This window comes from Notechis scutatus, chromosome 2, assembly GCF_049901735.1.
Source record: "Notechis scutatus isolate UNSWTSFEM ecotype Mainland chromosome 2, rNotScu1.2, whole genome shotgun sequence".
NCBI lineage: Eukaryota > Metazoa > Chordata > Lepidosauria > Squamata > Elapidae > Notechis > Notechis scutatus.
This window is the reverse complement of record NC_142010.1, coordinates 108061596-108086043: the sequence shown is the minus strand read 5'-3', so window position 1 is coordinate 108086043 and position 24448 is coordinate 108061596. Positions and strand designations below refer to the sequence as shown.

General features: G+C 39.3%; 1 protein-coding gene across 4 annotated transcripts in view; it reads right to left on the bottom strand.

Annotated features, from left to right (window-relative positions):
* Window positions 1–262: 262 nt before the first annotated feature.
* Window positions 263–24448, bottom strand: part of SEPTIN9 (septin 9) — a 282859-nt gene continuing 258673 nt past the window's right edge. For all 4 annotated transcript variants that reach the window (XM_026667548.2, XM_026667551.2, XM_026667550.2 and 1 more), the window contains 8 exons: window positions 23129–23257; window positions 21956–22037; window positions 19417–19554; window positions 9320–9437; window positions 8107–8202; window positions 6531–6627; window positions 3976–4027; window positions 263–3410 (listed from right to left, as the gene is read on the bottom strand). In XM_026667548.2, the coding sequence (XP_026523333.1) occupies window positions 3272–3410; window positions 3976–4027; window positions 6531–6627; window positions 8107–8202; window positions 9320–9437; window positions 19417–19554; window positions 21956–22037; window positions 23129–23257 (851 nt within the window). In that variant the 3' untranslated portion in view covers window positions 263–3271. The remainder of the gene's footprint in view (window positions 3411–3975; window positions 4028–6530; window positions 6628–8106; window positions 8203–9319; window positions 9438–19416; window positions 19555–21955; window positions 22038–23128; window positions 23258–24448) is intronic.

Below are 24448 nucleotides of genomic sequence, written 5' to 3'. Positions count from 1 at the left end.
GCTGACTTTTCTTTCTTTTCTTTCTTTGTCTTTCTTTCCTTTCTTTGTCTTCCTTCCTTCCTTCCTTGAATGGTATAGGGTCTTCTACTTGCACAGGGACTAGAAGACTTCAAAGGTCCCTTCCAACTTGTTATTCTGTTATCATACTGTGGCTGGACATCCTGAACTAATCAGTATGTAGAAGTGTTGGGAGAAAAAAGGATTTACATATATACTCCTTGAGCCCAACCTCCCCGTCACCCCAAAAAGCCTCATCTGGTTATTTCCATTTGAAACATTTATTTTTGGAAATACATATTAAACACTATTATTTATACAAAACAGGACTAAATTTTTCATAATGCATACTGTTCTCAAAAAGGCCATTTTTAATCATTCGGGTGAACTTTTTTTGGTTTTACTCAGTAAACACTCCTCCAAACATACAATATAAAAGGAGAAAGCTGTTTTAGTCCTGCTTTTGCTGGCTGAAAAATACTGGCAAACATGGTATGATGATACAACTGCTTTTAATTTTTGTTTTACTGAAATGCATGGAAATGGGATGTGGAGACTTTCTCCGTTTCTTAGTTATCCGTTTCATAAACACTTGAAATATAGATATTTATATATATTTTTAGATAATGCACAATTTTTATTTTGCTAAAATATAGCAAGTCAGCAAGTAAAAAAAATATTTTTTTTCCCTCAGCTTAACACAGCTCAGTAAAGTTTTTCCATTTTTCTTCTCTTTTGGCTTGGGAGGGACAACTTAGACTTTAAAAAGGGTAGTTTAGATTGACTTGCAATATCAAATGTGTAACAGCCTCAGAGCAAAGAATATTTGAAGACATATTCACCATAGGCAGAAATGACAAACAGACAAGAATCACATCTCCCGACAGTTTGGATTCAGGGGAGAAAAAAGCTTCTACCCTGGGCAGGAAGGAGGCAGTAATGGCTCACAAGAGGTCTGGGCGGAAGATGACTTTATACACTTAGAAGACCTGTATGAAGATGTATTCATCTGCTGGCACCCTACAGCTGATATTTGATGCCTTATCCTGAAGCATTTTTGCCTGTTAAGAATGGCCACATGGATGCCCAAATGAGCAAGAGGAAATCAGAGCATTTAATATTGAAGGAAGTCAAGACTCAATACACAGGCTGTTCTTTCCAGAATGTTCCACAAGAGGGCAGTATTGCTTTCTGGTTTCAAAAAGGAGCAATTAGGAGTCTTAACAGCATGTGGTCCTTCTCTTTTGAGCCTCTGTTCAAACACAATAATGCTATAACCTATGGACTTCTTGATTAAACATAAATACTGGCTAAAGCCTGGATCAGATTAGCATTCAGTTCTCACCCCACATTCATTGTTATGGAGAAATTGCCCCTGTCAGCTTCCTCAAAGGAAAACAATTCCCCAATTAGGAATATAGACATCCCTCTACTGCATAAGGACTGGTTGGAGAATGTGAATCAATTCTACATTAAATGAACTTTCTCAGTAAATTTCAGCATACAGTATGTGAAGGATTTTTACACAGCCTTTTGCACATGTTTGCAAAGTCTTTCCTGTGCAATGGATTGGATATTCAACTTAATGGTTAAAATTTGGAGTTATGGGGCCTGAAACCCAACAAATCTGGATTGTGCCAAGCCAGAAAAAAAAAATGCAGGGTGTGGCTTTTCAGACTGAGATGAACATCCCAGATGATATGACTACGGATGCATACCTGGGATGCTTTAAGCTTTAAGTATAAAGGTTACACTCAAAAACTGAACACTTGAGATAGTTTAGACTATCCAGATCTCAAGAATGTCTTCAGTATTTTGAAGAAGAAGAAAAGGAGCTAAGGTCAACAATATTAATTATTGGGGTCTTCAAAGCATATGAACTTCCACCAAAGGAAATCTTACACCAAAAGTGCTTAAACAGAAGTGTAAATCAAACATATGATGAACCCCTTCACTTCTAGAAAGTCAACAGGTTTTGAGGTTTCAGGCCTGATGAAGGCAGAGATGGGCTAAGGAAGATTTTTTTAAAAGGCGCCTTTTTACAGTCAGGATGATCTATGTTTCCAAAAGATGGCATTACTCTTAAAATAGAGTCACCATATTATACCATAACAGATCATCAGTTTTTATTGAGTCACTCTACTATTGTTGCTCTCTCTACTATTGTTGTCATTTTAAGGGAAAAGGAGGAAGAAATCAGGCATGCTGGAGTAAGAAATGTATAGTGCTGTGTAGAATTGTGCCATGCAATCATCATACATCTTTTTATCCACTCTACCATGCCTTTGAAAATATACCTAGTCATAACAAATCTCATCTGAAATGGATGGAGTTAAGATATATAAAGCAAAAACAAAAAACTACCCACCCACACTGGAAATAAAACAGAAAGAACTCCCTGTTCTTCCCAAGGTTTAGAAAACAATAAACTTTGGCACTAGATAAACCAAGTGGCTTGCAAAAGATTTGTATTAATCCAAGGCAATCTGAAGCAGGAAAAGAATAGTCTTCTTTAATTATCTTCTACTCATGGTGAAGAAAATCATCCTGTGGAGCATTCATCCAGTCTATTTGCTAAAGAAAAGCTGCCCTGTCCAGATCTGATTTTGCCCTTTCAACGTTGTTCTGATATGCCATTGCTTAATTGGGAACAGAAGCTGCATGGTAGAAGCATTTAGTAAGAAATGCATAGCACTGTCTTTTCTTATTAACATAGCTATGCTTCATATTTACTAGATTGGCACAATACTAGCAATCATTTCAAATAATTGGGCCAATGATACTCAATAGCACAGGAATCTGTGAAAAAGACCTCTTGATTCCCGATTGACAGAAAAAGAAAATTTCAATCATTGCTCATCTCAGTTTCAGGAAACTCAAATTACTATAATTGTTTGAGAATCTCTTCCTTAGCTCCAAGGAAACAACATGGACCAGTCCTGGTCAAGAACCTATGCTAAAGTGGTCACCATTCTATCAAAACTCAAGAAAAGTCCCACCTGTTGAGAGTACATCCTGAAGCTGCTGTCCCTAGAACAATTAATTACTATATCCTAAAAGGAAGGACAGGAGAGATGTTTCACATCATAGAGACCGGGAAAGAGCAAGATGCAATGTCTATTATGGAAAGCACTGTTATTTGGTCAATTAACATCAGCAGCCTGGATACCACTGGCAAAGAGAAAAGGACAATGGCACCAGCAAAGGATTCATAGGATCGTGTTTTAAAGAAAGTAGGGCGGAACAGGGAAGGGAGAGGGGCAACTACAGAGTATTACATTTCATTGGCCACCAGTTCTTCCTTGTCAACCACACCATTGGAGAGTGCGTTCTGGCTCTCATTTAAACGCTTAACTCTGTAGGCTTCAAAATGGATGCTGCTAGTAATGTCTTTGATGTTCTGCATGTGTGTCCTAGGAAAAAGAGAAGAGAATATTTTTTAAAAAATACAGGAAAAGGAGAGAGAGATCTTCAGGTCCAAAGTTGCGAGGTAAAACCAATTTTATACTGGAATGTAAAAGAAGATCCATAATACAATAGTAGAAAGCATATCTTTTTACCATACGCACATTTGAATCTTTTGAATTTTCAGGAGAAACGAAAATTAGATGTGTTAAATTTTCATGTTTCTTAAAATTGGTAAGACTGCAATAAATTGACAAATGGGGTCGGATACCTTTTGCACATTTTGACTTGTTAACACACCAATATTTTAAGTCAAACCTTTAAGCAAGTTTTATTGAATAAACCACTGGGTAGCAGGCCATAAGTCATGGATGACAACACATACAGAAACAGGCAGACTACATATGTGAAACCAAATCCCACTACCATATCTTGAGTTACATGCACTATCTCCAACTTTGGTAGGAACAAAACCAGACTGGAGGGTCTCTCTGGAATGGTCTCCACAGTCCCAGTTTGAAAAGTAAATTGCCTTGACGCATCCAAACTGCCTTTTAGGAAATTGCCACCAACCTGATCAGGAGATCTCGCAGGTAAGCAAACTCGCAGTGTGTTGTATTCTCAACTGTCAATACAGAAGAAGGAGCAAACAATTAGCATATACTCTTTACCTGCTAAATTCCACAGCAAACACAGGGTTCAAAACACCATTCAGTTCATAAAGAATCTGCAGCACTAAGCATAGTGCGATTCCCTAATTCTAATATGCTAGAACAGCTGGAAGGATTTCTTTCATAATGATCCAGTTATATTGTCTTATGATTGACTGTACCTCTCGCTCTTCCTCTCAAATGTTTCTAAAATCACTCTATCACAAACTTTGGCCTTCCGACACCCTCGCTAGTTTCATGAGATACAAGAACTGGCCACAGGGTGGAAGCAGAAGGCTTAAAATACCTTTCCTCCCCCCCCCCCTTTTCAAATAAAAAAATACTTTATTTGCTTTAGGTTGCTTGTCCATTCCAGTCCTCTGACGCAGGAAATCCTTTTTTTTGCAGTTCAACTTTTAACACTTGGGACTCCTTCACAGGATTTTAAAAATAAACACCCAAACTTTGTAGCAGAAGCAATATATGCTGTCACAGAAATGCCAAAAGGTATTAAAAGCAATTGTTGGAAAAGTTTCTGCCATTCCTGGTCAGTTAAATGGGCTTAGGTATGTTTAGCAAACTTTTTCAATCCTGTACTCTCAAAACTGTTTCAAGGAAGATGGAAGATTATTTATGATCTTCAAGGAGAATTAAAGCATAGATATTCCTCAAGTTACAATTGTAATGGAGCCTGCCCATCATGGTCGTAATTTGTATTGCTCATAAAATATGTCACTCATGTTACTAACCTGATTTTTTGTATTTTTTGCACTGGTGGTTAAGCAAATCAATGGTTTGTTATGCACACGGTTTTGGCGAAAAATGGAAGTCAATGCTGATTTGGGGCAAAAATAATTGCAAAATGTGGTCAGGATTGCCGAGCACCTAGACTGCAGTCACGCGACTGTGTGGGATCCAGGTAGGTCCATTGGAACTTCAAATGGTTGTTAACAGTGGTGGGATTCAATTTTTTTTACTACTGGTTCTGTGGGCATGGCTTGGTGGGCGTGACAGGGGAAGGATACTGTAAAATCTCCAGTCAGAGGTGGTATTTGCCGGGTCTCTGAACTACTCAAAATTTCCACTACCGGTTCTCCAGAACTAGTCAGAATCTGCTGAATACCACCTCTGGTATTATGCTAAGTAATTGTTGATTACCTATATATCTTTCTACTGTACATAATGCCATAATAGAATCACAATCCAATTCAAGAAAATAACGTAACACATAGTACAAAAGAAAAAAAAAGGATAATGCTTTCTTTGTCTCCTTTGCTTGACGCTCAGTGAGGCGAAATTCCAGCATTGTTTGTATTAGCTGCTACAGAAAATGGGATAACTATAATAATGTTTACTGTCAATAATGAGAGAGGTAAGGGATGCTACTCCGAAATATCATCTTCAACTCATTTGGATCCACAGCTGACAGTTTTAATATATTAAAATCTCTACAGGGCACGAATTAAATCCCACTAAATCCGACTATTAGCCTGGCTAATAGTCTGCATGGCACTTCCCCGTACTGAAGGAGGGGTCTCTGCCGTGAAAGTTAGCAATTTAAAATTCAGCAGAAGGGAAACAGGGGAAGGGGAGGGAAGAGGGGTGATGGAAGACTGAATCTGGGGTTGTTGAATCTGCTGCGTGTGCTTAAGATCACACGGCAAGTCTTCACATAAAATGTAAAGAGGGAGAGAGAATAAAGAAGGGAGAAATGATTGGAAGAGAAGGTATCACCCAAATGCCCTGGGAAACCACTGCAGCCACTGCTCTTTTAATGATCATGCTTGCTATTTTGCTCACTCTTTAAAGCAGTATTTATGGAGTCTTTCACAGCATAATTGTGTCCTCCCCTGAATGCAAAATTTTATATTATAACTTGGTTTTAAATGGCTAATATCTAGCCAACAGAATGGTTCTAATTGTTTACATGCACCCAGAATGATTGCCACTTGCAGCTAACATACGTGGATCCAAGCTACAACCCACAACTATCTTTCCTCTACTCTCCAAAGACTGCTACTACTGCTCAGTGATCAATCACAAGAAAGCTTCTCTTGTGCTTTCAGAAAGTCTCAGGATATGCTGTCTCATTTCAACACTGACATGAAGCCATTTTCCTTCAACAGTTTTGGGCCAGGCTGGGATTCTGGAAATCTCCCTTTTGCATCTTGCAATTCTTCAACTTCTAAAGGCTGAGAATTTGGGTGGAGATATAGAATTAAACATGAGGTAGTGGAGCTTTCTGACGAAGCAACAAATCAAAGCTGTTTTCTCCTATTATTGACAATTCTTAATCCCTTTTCAAGCAATCACTGAGCAACCTTACCCATAAAACATGACTCTTATTCCACCCAGCAGAGGGCAGCAGAGCACACGGTCTTGCAAAAAGGGATGCACACATTGCCATCTTTGAGCATTGAAGATGTTACTTTAGCAAATCGAAAGTCACAATAATGGACAATAAACAGGAATTCTTACCTTCAATTGTGCCCCATTTTGTTTTCCTTCCCAGAATTCGTCTTCCATTAATCTGGTACTCTTGGTCACTGCCCACCACAGCAAATGGAATCATTTCCTAGAGTAAAATGTTAGGATCAAAATGGAGGGTGAAAAAATCTGGCAACTTTTCACTGCACTAAACAAGGCATGTATTAAACAATTAAAGCAAGTATTTTATGTCCTCCCCTCTTCCACTTTATTTTTGAGACTTAGTGTCAACTCATAAAACATTTTGTATACACATTTTATAGTTGACAACAGAAAGGGGGTGGGTTCAAAGAGCAGGCAGCAGTGTGGAATCGAAAGTACATTCCATTCATATTTTCTTCAAAGACTGATTAGATGACTGAAGCTTCTGCCATACAAAAATCTAATTGGAGAGCATGATTGATGACTCTTGGCTATGGATGTTTTTCGTTGGATGATACACCCAGAGGGGTGGGGTGGGGTGGGGTGGGGGAAAGCAGGATCAAGGGTGACAGTGAATTATGTATCTCAGGGTTGGCTATGCCCAGGTTAATGCCAGACATAGAATGTTAACTTCAAATAAATCTTTTTTAGTTTTGGGAGTGTGGCTTGAGGCTCATGATTTAATTGGAGAAACTGCCGGAATCCTGACACTTAGGTTTGGTCCGGTCTTTCTACAAGTTGTTCTATATCTGAGGACTAACAAAAGCTCAGAGTCAAATTAAATATAAGGCGGTTTTATTTCAAGAAACTAAGCTTTTTTTGTGAAGTACTGATAATAAATGGTAAATTCAGAGAAAAACTTATTTTCCAAGGATTAACAATATGGTAGCAAAACTGCTAATCAGAACTAGGCATTGTGGATAAATTAATTAGTCTTTTTTCACCTGCAGTAGTTCACCATCTATTTCCTAATTTAAAGTTACATGTTATTTTTAATTTGATATTTATTTGTACGGTTTAATCCCAATTACATATTGGGAAGTTGTACAGCACAGTCAGTTGATTGGGGTAGTCCTAAAGTCAGTGTAAATAAATAAGCCAATAAAACATTTCTGAAAGAAAACTTAGATGGTCCCCCCATGTAGAGGGCAGAGGAAATGGCCATGAAGGACAGGAGGAAGAACCTCTACCAAGTCAGGTCAAGAATGTTATGTGAGTAAACATCTTAGAAAAATCCCTCCCTAGTGCACCCAAAATAAAAGAAAGGTAAGAGGGAGAGGGGAAATTCATTATAGCTTTACAATACCAATCATACTCATCTACATGACATTGATTTGCTAATCTGATCTGCCTTGGAGGGCTGACATCCTCTCAACCAAAATTGTGAAAATATCTTCTATGATCTTCCCTGAGGCTCACTTTGGTGTGTTTCAATGCATCCCTAATTGAAAGTTCCCTTAAATCAACATCAGTTTTACATCAAACATAAGGAAATAAACTAACCTGCAGATTTTAAAGAATGATTCAGAAATCTAATAGACAGAAACGATTAAATATCATGGAGAAGAATTCTTGGAGCCTGAACGTCTGCTGTAAATCACGGGACACAAACAAAAAGTGTATTAAAAGAGATTTACATACTTACTCTAAATTTTTCATTTATTAATCGGTCTTCAGAATCCTCATCAAACTGTTTCTGGGGATATACATCTATGCCATTAGCAAGGAGATCTGCTGTAATCTAAGAGGAAGAAAAAACACTGAACATAATCAGACTGTGACAGCTAAACCAGTAAAAGATTCTTATTGACTGAGCTATAGAAAAAGGAATGGCATTGGCCTTCATATCTGGTCACATCACCCACAGTGAACCTTCAAAGTATGGACTAAGGCAACTTTGCTAAAATTAAGGTGTGAAATTTAAATAATGTTTAAATAACCTGGGAGGTTGGAATACACTGCCATCCAAGAAAGAGATACAAACTGGAGTAATGACACCAACCAGTCAAGTATTATCATTTACCATTATCTAGACAAAGTTAACTAGACAAACACTGGAAAGAAATACACAATATTCATAGAGCCTCTTGGATTTAGGTTGTTTACAGCAGCTCCAGACAGTTCTTGTGCACTGAGATGATAGTACGCTATGGCTTTTAAGCCATCCGCTCAAAAACATCAGTGTTGGTCCCAAGATTCAACTTTTTCCTTTTAATTACAGACAAACTGTAATTCATTTGTAGGCTGGTCCAAAATGGGAGTAACTTCCTTTTGGCTGTCAAGTCAATGGGCAAAATACTGAAGACTAGCCAAGTTATTTTTGGCATCTGTGGTAGAACCAGAGGCCATCTTTTTTTTTTCCATGTTCATAAGGGTAATGCAACAATTAAACAAATCAGAAGCTCTTTAACAGCACTAAACAATATAACCATTAATGATAGGCTCAGAACAAAGCAAACAAAGACAGTCAGGATGGTTAACTTCAACAGGATAAGAGCAGAGTTTTATCCCTTCAAACAGGGCCAGGCATGTGGGTGGTACACTTAAGCAATGAGAAGAGCTACAGATTATTCTTGAGTCACATGTAGTAAGTTTGTCCTTTCATAGCAATGATAACAATTCACCTGCAGCAAGATTTGCAAAATGGAAGGGGCCATTGAGTCTATTTTCTCACTCTGAAGAGAGAGCAAGACAAGAGAAACACATATAGTGCTTGGAAATTGATAAAGGCCTCCTCTTATTAGTCAAGATTGCTCCGAACTGTGGCCCAAGAACTGGGCTGGGTCCCTGGGATAGTGTGGGAAGAGACTCAGAAAAACTAGGAAGGGTCTGGTCCTGTCCCATCCCATCCTGCTTACCCTTTGCTTGAAGGCGTCCCTCTCCTCCAGGGTTAATGTGTCTGCTTTGGCGATGACAGGCACAATGTTAACTACTTTGCTCAAGCGTCTCATGAACTCAATGTCAAGCGGCCGGAGGCTGAAAACAAGATAGAGAAGAGGTTTCTTAAATGAGACCAGGAAGTGGAAACCTTCTGGCTTCAGAAATGTCAAAAAGAAATGGCTCCCTCCCTCATAGAACACTTCAAAAGGGTATGTTTGTGTGTGTGTGTGTGTGTAAAGTCAACAAGCAGACACAGCCATTCCTGTTTCTGATCCATCAACTCAATACACATGGAGTTTCCTAAGGAAAACCCGCAACCAGTGTGAGAGCAGTTGTTCATGTTCAACAAGAATTGATACCCAGGGACAGGCTGCCTAGAACACTGAAATATTATTATCTTGATTGAAAAATTATCCTGGCAGCAATTATTTGGTAAATGTCTTCAATCCCATTTTAAAGTTGTCCACATCAGAAGCGATATACTGCTAACTCTCTCAGCCTAACACACTGCAGCAATTTAACAAGTGAAATCAAACAGTGAGTCCTTGGACGATGGATGGCCTCAACACTTTAGAGTAAAAAAGAAAGAAAAGAAACCAAACAAATACAGTTTTAGCTTCTCATGTCCCCTTGTAACTCAGGACATATCTGCATTCTGTGAATATGTACATGCTTGTACAAATATAAAAATGTATGCAAAGCTAACCCCAGCAAAAATAGAATGTAGACAGTTCTTCTTTGGTCTGTGTTGTGACTTTTATAGTGTGGTTCCTTGCTCAAAAAATCAAATACAGAAATGCACACAATTGCATATAAAAGGAATTCTTAAAAATGGTTTTAATATTTGCAAATGTAAATGGAATTGGATATATCAGATATGGTTGAACAAAATATGGAAAACTGATAAACCTAAACCCAAACCAATCCTTAGTCTGCAGTAATCTAGTCCTAGTGAAAAGAGAGCTTAACTTCTGGCTAGAAGGGTTATGCTAATTTCTTCGAAACAATGGTCTTGGTTTCTGGTGAATGGCAGATCTAAGTCCCATATATGTTTCTTCTTCCCTCACACACAAAAAAAACAACATATACATTCCACTTAGCTGCTCCCCCCATTCCTGCATTTGTTTTTCTTTCTTGTTTGTGTTGGGGTTTATTTGTTTCTTTTCTTAGTCTTCAAGGCTTCTGCAAGTGACCTGGTAATCTTGACTAAGGAAGAAAAGATTGCTGTGTTCTACTAGGCTAGGGCTGTCAAACTCACGGCCCGCGGGCCATATGCGTCATGTGCTGGCCACGCCCACACCCGATTTAGCGAAGGGAAAAAACGACCCGATACATCACATAATGCCTCCATGACGATGCGAGTTTTACACCCCTGTACTAGGTCATGAGGCTATTAAGTTATGTTCTGCTAGACTAGATTAGAGCCGTGGTGGCACAATGGTTAGAATGTAGTATTGCAGGCTAAATCTGCCGACTGCTGGGAGTTCGATTCTCACTGGCTCAAGGTTGACTCAGCCTTCCATCCTTCCAAGGTTGGTAAAATGAGGACCCAGATTGTTGGGGGCAATATGCTGACTCTGTAAACCGCTTAGAAAAGGATGTAAAGTACTATGAAGCGGTATATAAGTCTAAATGCTAAATGCTACTACTATTAGGATACACTTTATACAAGAGAAAGCAGGGGAGGTAGTGTGGTTGGAAAACAGGCATATTAACAATAGCACTTAGACTTATATACCGCTTTATAATGCTTTACAGCCTTCTCTAAGCAGTTTTACAGAGTCAGCATATTGCCCCCAACAATCTGGGTCCTCATTTTACCCACCTCGGAAGGATGGATGGCTGAGTCAACCTTGAGCCTGGTGGGACTTGAACTGCCAAATTGCAAACAGCTGGTAGTCAGCAGAACTGGCCTGCAGTACTGCACTCGAACCACTGTGTCACCAAGGCTCCCTGGTGACAATGTACTCGAGAGAAACAGCCCGGGGAGAGAGGGGGGGAGGAAGCACTTCAGTCTAGCGATTAAGGTGTCAGGCTTGAAACCTGGAGACTATGAGTTCTAGACATGAAAGCCAGCTGGGTTACTTTGGGCCAATCATTCTCTGCTCAACCCACCCATAGGATTGTTGTGGTGGGGAAAAGAGGAGAAGTATGTTTACTGTCTGGATTAATTTAAAAAAATAATAGGAGGATTTAAAAAAATCTAAATAATTAAATGTTCTGACTTCAGTCCATCATATCACAGACAGAGAAAGATGGAGCCAATTTCTTCTGGAAATCATTTACCTCTTCCAAAGAATGCTTTTAAAAGCTTTGACAGGCTTAAAGTTCCAAGTTAGCTGTATTTGGCTTTAATTAACTGAATAGCAGATATTCTGCCAAGTGGTTTCCAGGTATTTCATATTATAACAATTGCGTTCTCTCCTGAGAACCATGTTCTGGAAGGTAGGTTATAAATTTCCCCAGTAAAATAAATAACTAAAATGTTAGTGAAATTCCTATTTGCATTCTGCTACCTAGGATAGGCTTCCAGCCCAACTGCTGTGATCTATAAAGAAAGCTGTGGGTATGCCGATTGATTCCAGCATTAATCACCGTGGTATCTAGAAAATATATATTAAGACGCATCCACTTGTGACAAAAAATGCTCTTGGTTAAGCTGATCATTGGCTCTTTAAGAACATGCTGGAGTCCTGCCTTAGCAATTGCAGCCTTCATTTCTTCCCATGTTAACGTGTTACATTCACGAATGAAGGCAAATATATATGTGTCCCAGGATAATGTTGCAGGATTTAATCTGGGTCAGTCACCGGGACCAGAGGATTTATCTTCTGAGCTTTCGGATTCGTGCTGGAGCTCCTCCTCATGGAACTTCTCTCTAGCACAGTGTAAGACACTCTATGTAAACACAAGGAGAAAGAAGTCCCTCCAGCACTAGTCTGAAAGCTCAGAAGACAAAAATCTCTGTTTCCGGTTACCGACCCAGATTGGATACTACATTATTATGTAGTGTCACCCTAAACGAGAAATTCATACATTCATTGTGCAAATGGGGCAGATAGATTCGCGCAGTCTATGCGAGTTATTTTAAAAGGGTTGCTTTTTGTTTATCTTTTATAAAATCAAAAACTATTATATACATATACATCAGGGTGTCAAACTCGATTTCATTGAGGGCCGCATCAGGGTTGTGTTTGACCTTGGCAGGGCCGGGATAGGCGTGGCCAACTCGCCATCACTTGTGTTGTAGTGGCCTGAGCACTCTGCCAGAGAAAACGGGCTCCCGAGTTCTGTTTTCAGCTGGGACAGCCTCCTATAATTATCTGCCAGCAAAAATGGAGCTTGAGAGGGTCACACACAGCCCTCCCAAGTTCCATTTTCACTGGCAAAAGTACCGTGAGCTGGTTCTTTGCTGTTTCCAGGATGGCCCCACAGGCCAGATCTGGCCCCGTTCTTGAGTTTGACACCCGATATACATACACATACAAATATACATATATACATACACATACACACACAGACACATACACACACAGACACAAGCCAAGTTGTCTTCCTACTGGAGAAATCAACCTTCTGCCTTATGGTGGCAGAAACCATGTTGTTTCTCATTTTTGCCATAGTTATTGGCATCCATATGCAAATGTAAAACACAGACATCCAAGAAAAGTCATGAAGCAGAAATGGTTGCAAAAGACTTTCCCAAAGCATGAAATTCCAAAAAGTAAACACAGTGATAGCGTTTCACTTCTTGCCAATAAGCAGCTTTCTAGTCCTTGCTGGGTCAAAAGGGAAGCCTGGGTGGGGGATGCCAGGATGCTGACTAATGGCAGTGGCCAGTGAAATAAGATTTCCTCAGTATACTCAATTTAGATTACATGCATGGATATTTAGCTCTTCATTTTAATTATACAGATCACTTGCTTGTTCCTGCCCTAGAACAGGAATTGGGATGGGTTGCTGGCAAAATTACTTGTGTTCATTCCAAGTTAGAAATCCAGAAACAGAAGTGCTAAGGTTTGAAAGGGAAAAAATTAATCCCGAGGAAGCAGGTAGAATCCTTTGAGATATGAGTTCTGTCTTATGTAAGCTTGAACCCTACATTTCCAGGAAGAAGATAGGAAGCTGGTTTTTGGTGGTTATAAAACTTTACTGTGTGGTGGGTGGAGAAGTCAAAAGACTTTTTAGTGCAACCAATCCTAAAGGAACAGACTCTATATACTGAACTACTACCCACCCAATATCTAACTTCCCTTTTGGGAGAAAGGTTATTGATAAGGTGCTGGACTGTCAACTGCAAAGCACTCTGGAAGTAATAAATGATCAGAACTTTTCCTATCTCCTTTCAGGCATGGGCACGGGATAGAAACTTCTCTTGCTGAAAACACACAGTGGATCTTAGATGGAAGATGAATGTTCCAGCCTTCAATGAAGTTAACTATGGTATCTTTCCAAATTAGCAATGAGTTATATGAATTGAAAGCAACTAGCAAAGGATTCAAAAGTTCCACTTGGAACTTTTCTGTTCTCACATAGATTGATATGCAGTAAATATATGACTGTTGAAAGAGAAAGTAAGTGTGTGTGTGTTTGTGTGTGTAAGAGAAAACTAAACGGAACTAAATACAATCCAAATTTGAATATTGCACTGCAAGCTGGTCTGCATGTCTCAAAGAAAACTAATATTATATTAACGATAGTAGAGTAAATCCAAATGCTGCAGATAAAGGCTATCAATATTTTTGGGTGACTTAATTAGAACTGAAAGAAATCTAGAGTAAGTTGAGAGTTTACTGGCATATTGGCTTTTTGTTCATAAATCTTAAGTTCTATCTCCTAATTGATGGAATACAAAGAATAATATGTTGGTTTACAAAATAGTTTCTATAGTAGAGAACCTAGCTTGCATAAAATAGTGTGAGCTTAGCATAAAATCGGCTTTGGTGTACATATAGCATACATGTGTGCTCAGCTGTCTTTACGGTTAGCAGGCAATGCTGGATATGGTAAAATCAAAGTTGGTAACCAGTCTACACCTCTTCTTTCTTAGTAAAAACATTATGAGAAAGCCTCAACTGACCTAAGCCACAATGGGCACTAGTATGAGTCAGTATTTATGGACTCTTCCATAGTGCCTGTGTGATGCTACTGTAAGTGGAGTGTGTGTGCAAGTGGAGTGTGCTCACTGGCCAGCCACTCAAGTGGCCTGGTGGCCAAAAGGCCAGGCCCTGGTAGCAGAGCCATGGCCCATTGGTTGGAAACCCCTGGTCTAACCTATATGAACCAATGCATTTGGGTGTGTACAAATCCCTTAGTAAATGATATCGGTATCTTACACCCCAATGAATGGTGATAATAAAAGAATCAGAGGTAAATTTGAGAGAAAATTTAACAGTACACTGAATAAACATGATCCATAAAAAATGGAGTTTTTTGCTATATAATAGGGATGGATAAATGGGAATGCAATGAACAAATATAGAAAAGCTGATTGGGATTCAGAGACTCAAGAATGAATAATGTTAAACCGACTGAGCGATTACTTAAAAATAGATCTCTGTTCTAAACACTTTGCTTATTCATAAGTCTATTAATGAGTACACATGCAAATGAAATGAATATAAATTTTAAAACATGATGTATTTGATGGTTTATTAGAATTAATGAAGACAACAAGGGAGATGAATCTGAAAAAAAAACACATTTAAGTAGTTTCAAAGGGAAAATATTGGGAGAAAAAATGTGCTGTGCTAAAGAAGTATCTGTACAACTTGAATAGATTTTTAAAAGGAGAAGTGAAAAACAAAACAAAATACAATTATTGCACTCCCAACAGAACAAATACAAAGTGGGTAAAAGGAACGAAAAGATGGATAAGCTGATTGGCACAAAGTTTGTAGAATAAAATGAATGGGAAGTATGAGCAAAGAGATTTAGTGGAATGATAAACTGGAAGTAATAGTGCATCAAAAAAAAAATGCATGTGGGAGAATAAAAAAACAACCCCAAGAGATTGATAAATGTGTATGGAGATATAATAAAAAGAGCTGCAAAGAATATAACCAATGTTTCCAAGGAAGAGTTAAGTTTGAAAAAAGCAGAGAAAATGCAGAACAATTTTAATGGATTAAAAAAAAATCTAAGAGGGCTAAACAAAAAGCAGTATTTCGAAGAAATGAATGCCATAAACATTTGTGACTACAAACAGAATGATGAAGGGGAGGTCATAGATACTGTGAGGGTACTGAAAAATGTTACAGTCACAGCTGTTGATGATGCAACTAGAGAACTTTTAGCTGATGGATGTGATGCAGTGGTTCTGTGACTTATATAATATGCACGCGTGAGAAGTGCATGCATGCCCAATGATTGGGAAAATGTTATTGTTCCCTTTTACAAACCGAAAGGTAATAAGACTAAATGCAAAAGCTATAGGAGGATTAGTTTCTTAAGCATGCCTAGGAAACCATGTGGCAGAATTCTCACTGAATTTTGAAAAAAAGTACCATCTGGCTTTATGTTAGACAAAGAATGTGCTGAACAAGTTGTGGCTCTTTAGCACGTCATCAGAAATCTATGAATGCGTAGAATTATGTTCACAACACATTTAGTGGTTTAGAGAAAGTTTATGATAGACTTGAATTATGGAATATAATTATGGAATATATTGTAAAGATAAAAGTTTCCCCTGTCCAATTGTTTCTGACTCTAGGGGGTGATGTTCATCTCCGCTGCTTAGCTGAGGGAGCCAGTGTTGTCAGAAGACATTTCTGTGGCCAGCATGACTATACGCCGAGGTGCATGGAACATTGTTGTATATTGTATGAGTATATTTATACTGAGGTTTGGTTACTGAATACAGAAAGAGTAGCACACAAGAAAGTACAGTACTGTACGTGTGAGAATAAGTGAAATGTATAAATGGTTGAACTTTGAACAAAGAAGAAGAAAAGTATGATTTTTATGCACATTTTAAAATACTGTTTATCTCGAAAGGCAATAAAATGATCAGGCATGCATGTTATACAGCTCATATCTGTTACCCTCTTGTAGAAATCTTGTAAAGAGTAGTCATGTTAAACCGTTAAGAATAAGAAGAGAAATTTCTGTTCATAAATCAACATGTTTCTCTCTATAACTTGATGAACTGAAATGTTTATTAGTGACAACAAACTCTGTGCTATAATGTGTAAGGCATCCTATGTGACATATACATATACACATACACACACACACATATATATAAACATACATATATACAAACATACATACATACATATTTGGCCTGGTTCGGGGAACCGGTAGTAAAAAAACAGCAAACGGTTCAGCTGAACTGGTATTTCTTTCTTTTTTTCCTCCCAACAATAAGCTGTACTGATCCCCCACACTGTCTTGCTGCTTCGCCCAGGAGGTTCCCTGAGGCCCAGGAGGCAAAAAGGTGTGTGTGTGTGTGTGTGTGTGTGTGTGTGTGTGTGTGTGCTGTGCGCCCCCCCCTGCACTCCATTTTTTTGCCTCAGGAAAGCCTCCTGGGAGCAAAAATGGCCTCCCAGGAAGCTTCCCTGGGGCCCAGGAGGCAAAAAAAAAAAAAGGAGCGGAGGGGGCGGGGGTTTGCAAAAAGGAAGAAGCCATGCCCACCGAACTGGTAGTAAAAGTATTTGCATCCCACTCCATCCCAACTCTACAAATCAATGTGCAAAGTATCATCTAAACAAAGAACTATCCCCAAAACAAATCCAATTGGGTTAGGATGTATGGCACAGAGCTGAGTATACCAAGTAAGCAAACATATATCAAAAGGGAGGAATCAAGAAAAATACAGTCTTTGGCAAGCGTATACTGCCCTCTCTAGTATACCTAGAGAGTATACTTTGGGGGAGTATACTGTCCCCACTAAGATTTACTAAAAATGCCTGCAAATCAACCCTTACCCATCATTTTAATGTGGAAGAAAACTCTTCAAAGACAGGTGAAGAAATACAGAAGGGGGAAAAGAATTTTGCTCTGACCTCAAGAAGAAAATGAGACAAACTGATTCCTCAGCTCTGGGATAGCAGAAAGGACCAAAAATGCTCAAAATAACCCCACCGTGACCCTGTTCTCTTTATAAAGGGGGCAGTGGAGATTATTCATGTGCTTTCAAGATTCATCTAATATATCCTGCAACAATAATGTAGCATTCCTGGAATCCTGCAGTGTGTTTCTTGACCTAGCCAATCTCAAAGGGCTGACATTCTCTAAATTATGGCACTTGAAACTTCACCCAGTAAATTTCACTATGGATAGTCTTTGATATATGACCACAGTTGAGTTAAATGAGTCACGGCCCATTTTATTATCTTTTTCACCATGGCTAATAAGTGAATGACAGTGGTTGTTAAGTTAGGCATGCAGTCACAGAGTGAATCCAGCTTCCCTCAATGCTCTACTTCTTGGGAGCTGGCAGGGAAAGTTGGAAACAGTGATCAAGTGACCCTGGGACACTGCAATCACCATAAATCCAAGGGCCTGAATTTTGATCAGGGATCCTGCAACAATTGTAAGTGTAAGAACCAGCTGTAGGACACTTCTTTCAATGTTGTCATAACTTCAATCTGTCATAAAATTAATGGTTGCAAGTCAAGGACTTGCAGGGTACTTTCTTGTGTAATTAAAGTGTCTTTGATGGAGCTCTTATGGAAGTGGGGAAGTAAAGCTTTAAAAGAAAGTAGAACAAAGAGCAGACTCAGCTTCCCTCTGTGTCCTCCTCCCTGATGCCCAAGAACAGAAAATTACACTGAGTTGAAGGCGGTGCCAAATCAATTCAGAGTGGAAATGGGTGTGTGTGCACACGTGTCATGTATTATATATGCTCACAGAATGTAAGGTGCCAAAATACACCCAGAAAATTGGGTTTGGCTTATCCGTGGATAGGCTCAACCACAAGTATATTCAGTAATACTTTTAAAAAGTATCCACATATTCTGCATAGGAACATGGATAAGCAAGATTTTTAAATTTTTTAAAAAACCAAAATACCATTAAAAATGTGCCACCCACATATAAGCTGACTGTGAAAATTAAAACACGAAAAATTCCAAGGGTTGGCTTACTTGTGGATGGTTCATTTTATGTGGTGTTTTGGTTAACACGGGGTCAGTTTATCTGCAGATGGGCTTATACGCATACATAAGGTGCTTAGTTAAACTTGGAAGTTTTCTCAAAAGCCATACAACTCTGAATACAGTTATCATAAACCAGAAAGACTCACAGTGTACCCTTAACCAGCAGGAGTAATTACGAAAAAGTTTAAAAGGAAGCAGAATAAGAGAAAGAGGTTTTGTGGAGTGGGGGAGGGGAACAAAGAGGGGTTGGGAACATCCATGTTTTTTTTCCTGACTCTTCCCACATACTTTACAACCTGCCTGCAAACTGCAACTCGACTCTCCCCATAAACTCGCTAATTCTTGCCAACTCCCCCTCCCTCAATCCATGTGTCTTTTTTTTTTTTGACATGGGATAGGAAAGCAAGGCCCTAGAATGAACTGTCTGGGGCAGAGGCCCAAGGAACACCTAGGCCTAACCTCCAGCAGGGATATCAAGCTACATGAAAGTCAAAAATGATGTGTCCCATAGCTTCAAAAACCCTAGCCTTATATTGGAAACACATGTTTCTGGGAGAAGAGGAATACACTAGGCAGACTTTTAGGCACCGCTTACCACGCAAGCAGCAGGGTGAGAGGGAAACAGTGGGGCTCAATTAGAAAGCCTCTCCCAGGCAGTCTAATGTTTCAGCGGCTGTTTAGGAGGGGAAGAGCTAATACGTGGAAGTATGTTGGTTCTCAAGGCAGGATAGGTCTGCATGCCAGACAAGCTGTGAATCAGCACCTATGTCCAGCTGCAACTGAAAAGGTGCATTTATGTAACTTGCAAGGGGGAAGGAAAACAGGGCTAGTAATGATGCAAGGCTTGTTTGAAGGCAGGCACTGAGCAAGCACATATTTTCTTGGATGCCTGACTGCAGGGAAAGGCGACAATCTGTGCCACTGAGCTCATCTACAGAAAACCAGAGGCTACAGTTCGGAAGCAGCATACATACGAGTGGCCGGTGGCAGGGATGAAATATATACAACAGTGAACTCTGCTGTCCGGGATCTGCTTCTTCCGATTAATATTTAGCTCTTCCTGGAGATACTTTTCATATTGGTCATTGATGAACTTCATAATCGGTTGCCAGCTGTGCAAGAAAGAAAGGAATATAATGTATTAGAGGCAAATGTCTCTATGTAGGGATTCCCTTTAAAAAAAAAAAAGTCAGTTCATTCACTTTCTCAAGCTTTGAAGCACTGGTTGATTACCATCAAGTCGTTTTTGACTCCTAGTGACCACATAGGTTTTCTCTTAGATTTTTGTTAAGCTTGCCAAGTGTAATAAAAGGAAAATATGTTAGCTTATTATAAATGTTCGTTTGTATGCACTTGTATTTTTGCTAGGCCTTTGCAGGGAAAAACAATGCCTGGACAAGGAATCACAGAAACCAACTCACAGCCTGCTTTAAGTTTACTATTATGAGCAATAAGAAAGTATTACAAAAATTGGCCACTTCGTTTTGACAGAATTGCTAGGAAGGCTAACATTTTCATTTTGGACTTTTTCAGGAGACACAACAGATCATTGCTTGTAGGCAGAGATCCACCACAGCCCCCCAGTATTGGCAAACAGGATTTCTCAAGTGCTTGCTATGAAAAGTTAGATAGGGTACATACACCCTTAATGTCATCATTTGATGGAATCTTGAAGTTGCACCTTCACGGCAGCCACTGCAGTTCTTTGGACCAGCCCCCCCACCTGACATCCAAGAGATCCCTATGCTTTTAGCTTCTAGAGGGCTGGTAGCCCTGACTCTTGCCTTGAGCATTGGGATAGGATGAGGGTTGAGCTGGGTAACTATTTGGTCTTACCACCTGGATGGGGAAGGGGGTCGATGCTATGACCTGTTGCTATCATGTGTTGGACTAGTGACGAAGTGTGTTCCAGTTTTTTACTGCATTTTTGTGTTCATCCAGGCAGGTACATACATACATACACACATACATACATACATATATACATACATACATACACACACATATATGTTTTCTTAAGTTTTCGCGGGTACTTACATGTATGGTATTTGGCTTTGTTCGGGTATTTTCCCACGTCATTAAAAAATCTCCACACCACAAGCCAGGCAAACACCTGGGCACAAACAGATCCCCCCTGATACCTCCAGCTCAAACACACCCCAACCAGGCACCCAGATGAAACCTAGCTTCCTAATAAATGATAGCCATCCATTTACTCGGAGCCAAGCTGCACTAAAAGCCTCCAATATAGGAACACAATGTTGCCAGCCAATCAAGACAAAAAAAGCCACAAAACAGACAGAAGATATTAGAAACGCCAATCAAGCAGAACACAGCAAACTCCAAGACCAATAAACACAGACCAAGACTCCCAATCAATCAGGATGATGAAAAAACTATTCTGGCACAGCAGTAGGCTAGCCCCAAATTTAAAACTGAAACGGCTGTGAAAGTCTGACTCTCAGACGAACTCTATACAGAAGCCTGATGATGGCAGATGAGATTCTGCCGAAATGTTGCTACAACTTTAAAAGCACAACTATAATGATGTGGAAAAATACCCGAACAAAGCTGAATACCACACACACACACACACACACACACACACACACAGTGTATATATATTCAAATAAAGGTAGTTTCCTGAGGATGCAATATTCAGTATCAGGGTCTCTTTACAGCCTTCAGCTCTCCCCTGTATTTCTATGTTCTTTGACAGGCAGGCCCCCTTAAAGTTAAAGAGAGGAATGGAATCTGAAGCTAATTTGCATTTGCTGTATTTGGAGGCATGCCACTATTGTTTTGTTGTCTTTGGAAGGTTGATGTCATTTGATATTCCTTAGTCCAGATGATTCCTTGCAAAATACTAAGGAAATAGTAAGATGTATTCTCAAGAGTCCTTTCTTCCACTCATATAATTCACATCAACCCTGGAGGTGGCCCTTTGCTAATAGTGCACTATGGCATCACATTTTCCTACGCATTATAGAAGGAATTCCATCGTAGTTCTTTTCTGAGTAATTTAATTGGTAAGCCAATCCTCATGAGAAAAGATGTAAAAGTAATTGCAAATCTCCATGTCTATAAAATACAGTTTGGTTTAGAAAATTTCCTAGCTTTTGGAAGAATCAATAAATTTTGGCATAATTTTTGCTTTTTATCATCTAAAGCAGAGTAATTCCATTCCATTCTCTCCTCCCCCTAGGTGAAACATATTCTTGGGAAGTAATCAACAATACTAACTTCAACTGAAAATAATTTTGCGATATTGGCAAATTTCTATCCTCATTCTCTTCAAAATAATTTCCTTATTCTTATCCTGATTAAGTTAGTCTCTTTTTGTTCCAGCCCAGAGATGGAAGAAAATTTGGTCACAACTGGTTTTGTACCAGTCAGTCAGTCAGGATCAGTCAAAAACAAACAAAAAATCAGAGTAGGTCACATTGTAGGAATAGTTTTTGAAGTACCAAGTTCCCCTTGTCCTGGTGCATTTCTCCACTGAAAGTTCCTTACCAATTCTCATTGTTAATGTGGTCCCCAAATCCAGGAGTGTCAATGACAGTCAGTTTCATACGAACACCTTTTTCCTCAATATCTGAAATGGAAAGTGAAGATATTAAATAGCAACGTATCACTTTGGGATGAACACAATGAGTATATGGGAAATCCCTGTGATGACCCAGAGTATAACACAAACGTAACAAAATCCAAAAAGTAAATAAATGTCCTTTAATGCCTCCAACTTGGCCCCACTGTTCAATAATTCTCAGTTGGAGATAAAACTTGTTCAAAAATAGTCTTCAAAAGAAAGCAATACAATCCAAACTTAATGAGCAGGTAGAGGTAAAATAAAAAACCAAAACAAACTACAATGAAGGAATTTCCACAACTGACCAGGATAAGTAATTACCAACTTCAAGGAGATAACAAGGCACAGTCTGTTGGAAGGACCCCAACCAAGATAACTTCAGCCCAAAATAAAACATGCTTTGCTTCTAGCAACACTGTGTTTTAACCGTCTCTCTTATATACTATTCTCCCCAGCTGCAACCAATGAGGGGGATCATGGCTGCTTCCTCTCTCGTAAGCCAAGTTGTTTCCTTCTCCATTCCTTCCTGCATTTCCTAGGATGAAGTGAGAATGGGCCTGGTTCCTCCTCTGACTGCCCAGCTGGCCAATGCCCTTCCCCAGCCTCTTCCACAACCTCCGGAGCCACACCTCCACTCCCTGTCGGCTGTTCCTCCTCTCCCTCAGAGTCTGACTCTAACAAGGGCATGACAATCCCTCTTTAGGTGTATGTATGTATCAAAGATGTTCTTGATAAAGAAGTTTAAGCATTTTATCCTAGTCAACCAAAAGGTGACTCCCTAGACCAGGAGTGTCAAACTGGATTTCTTAAGAGGGCTGGATCAGCACTATAGTTCTCCTCCCTGGGCTGGGGACGGATGCTTCTTGCACTTTGCTGGCCAAAATGGGCCATGAGGGGGCACACCCCATTTTGGCTGCCAGAGGAACTGTGGGCCGGTCCTCTGCTACTTCCTGGCCAGCCCCGTGTGCCAGGTTTAAGCATCCCGCGGGCCGGATTTGGCCTGTGGATCTTGAGTTTGACACCCCTGCCCTAGACCCTCTTTCCCTGGTGCTAACTTTCCACAAAAGACAGGCAAACAATCTCTTGTCAACACTCACCATGTGTGATGGACTTGATTTCAATTGTCTTGGGAATCCGCTCTTCAGAACTTGGTTGCACTGATTTGCGACTGATCTTGGATTTGAAAAGGGTATTGATTAAAGTTGATTTTCCCAAGCCACTTTGACCTAAAACATAGCAGGAAATAAATTTCAGAAAGCCACATTTTATTACTGAAGCCACTGCATGGCTAGTCTGGGCACATCCAACCTCTCCTTGGAAAACATGTGATGATACACATAAAGATTGCTATTGTTTGATTTCTGACTGAATTATATTTTTATGACATTTATTTTGTTCTGTTGGATGTTTCCACAAAAGAAGCATAAAGGAAAACTGTATGTTAACTGTATATAAGGCATAGGAATGAAACATTACCTTACAAGCAGCTCTTTATTAAATTTGCTTTACGTGCATGAAACAAGCAAAAATAAAAGAATAATTAATAATTAATAAGATAATTAAGAAGCAAAAGAGAAGCTAATTTTTATAATACATGCTTAATTTCTGGTCTTTGCTTCTTTTCAATTCTGTAATTTGGATGATCCTATTTTCTAAAAAGCAAACAATATTCTGTCCAAGTTTTCTTATGTTAGGAAGATCATTTCAGTCTTCTCATCTCTTTATGATACCTTCAAGGAGAAAGAAGTACATAGTTTATAACTAAAAAAAGGAGAGTGCTTCTGTTTGAGTTACATCTGCATGCCTTCTGTTATCCGAGAAGCTCAAAGTGGCATTTTTAACCACACTGGAATTGGTCATGCTAACTGGAGCTTTTAGTAGCTCTTCATCAACATTTGGAGTCCATAGGTTTCCTGGTTCAACAAGTAATGTCAGCTTGCCTTAAATTATGTAGGTTGTGCTTAATTCCCAGTCAAATCAATAAGCTAAAAAAATCACAACAGCATTTCAAATGAAGTTCACATTCAGTTTCTTCCAATTCAGGATCCCACCTTCTCCATAAATGAGCACCTTTTCACTTCCAAAATTTGCATTTCAGTGCCCCGCATTGGTTGACAGGCATTACATTATTTTTCCTAATATTGATAGTTTATAACCTATGGAATTTTTACAAGGAACTGTACAAAAAAAATTGTAATTTATTCTTGGCTTTTAATTCCATTGACTGCTTTAATTCCAAGCAGTCAATTGTGTGCCACCCTGTCTCCAATTCTCATTTTTTCTTTTCCAACTTAGAATGCCACAGTAGTCCATGTATATACTGTGTATGCTCAGTATTCATGAAGTTGCTCTGAAGACATGTCATTCCTTGCTTTTAAGGGAAATGTTGAGAGTTCATATACATGGGGAGTGCATCA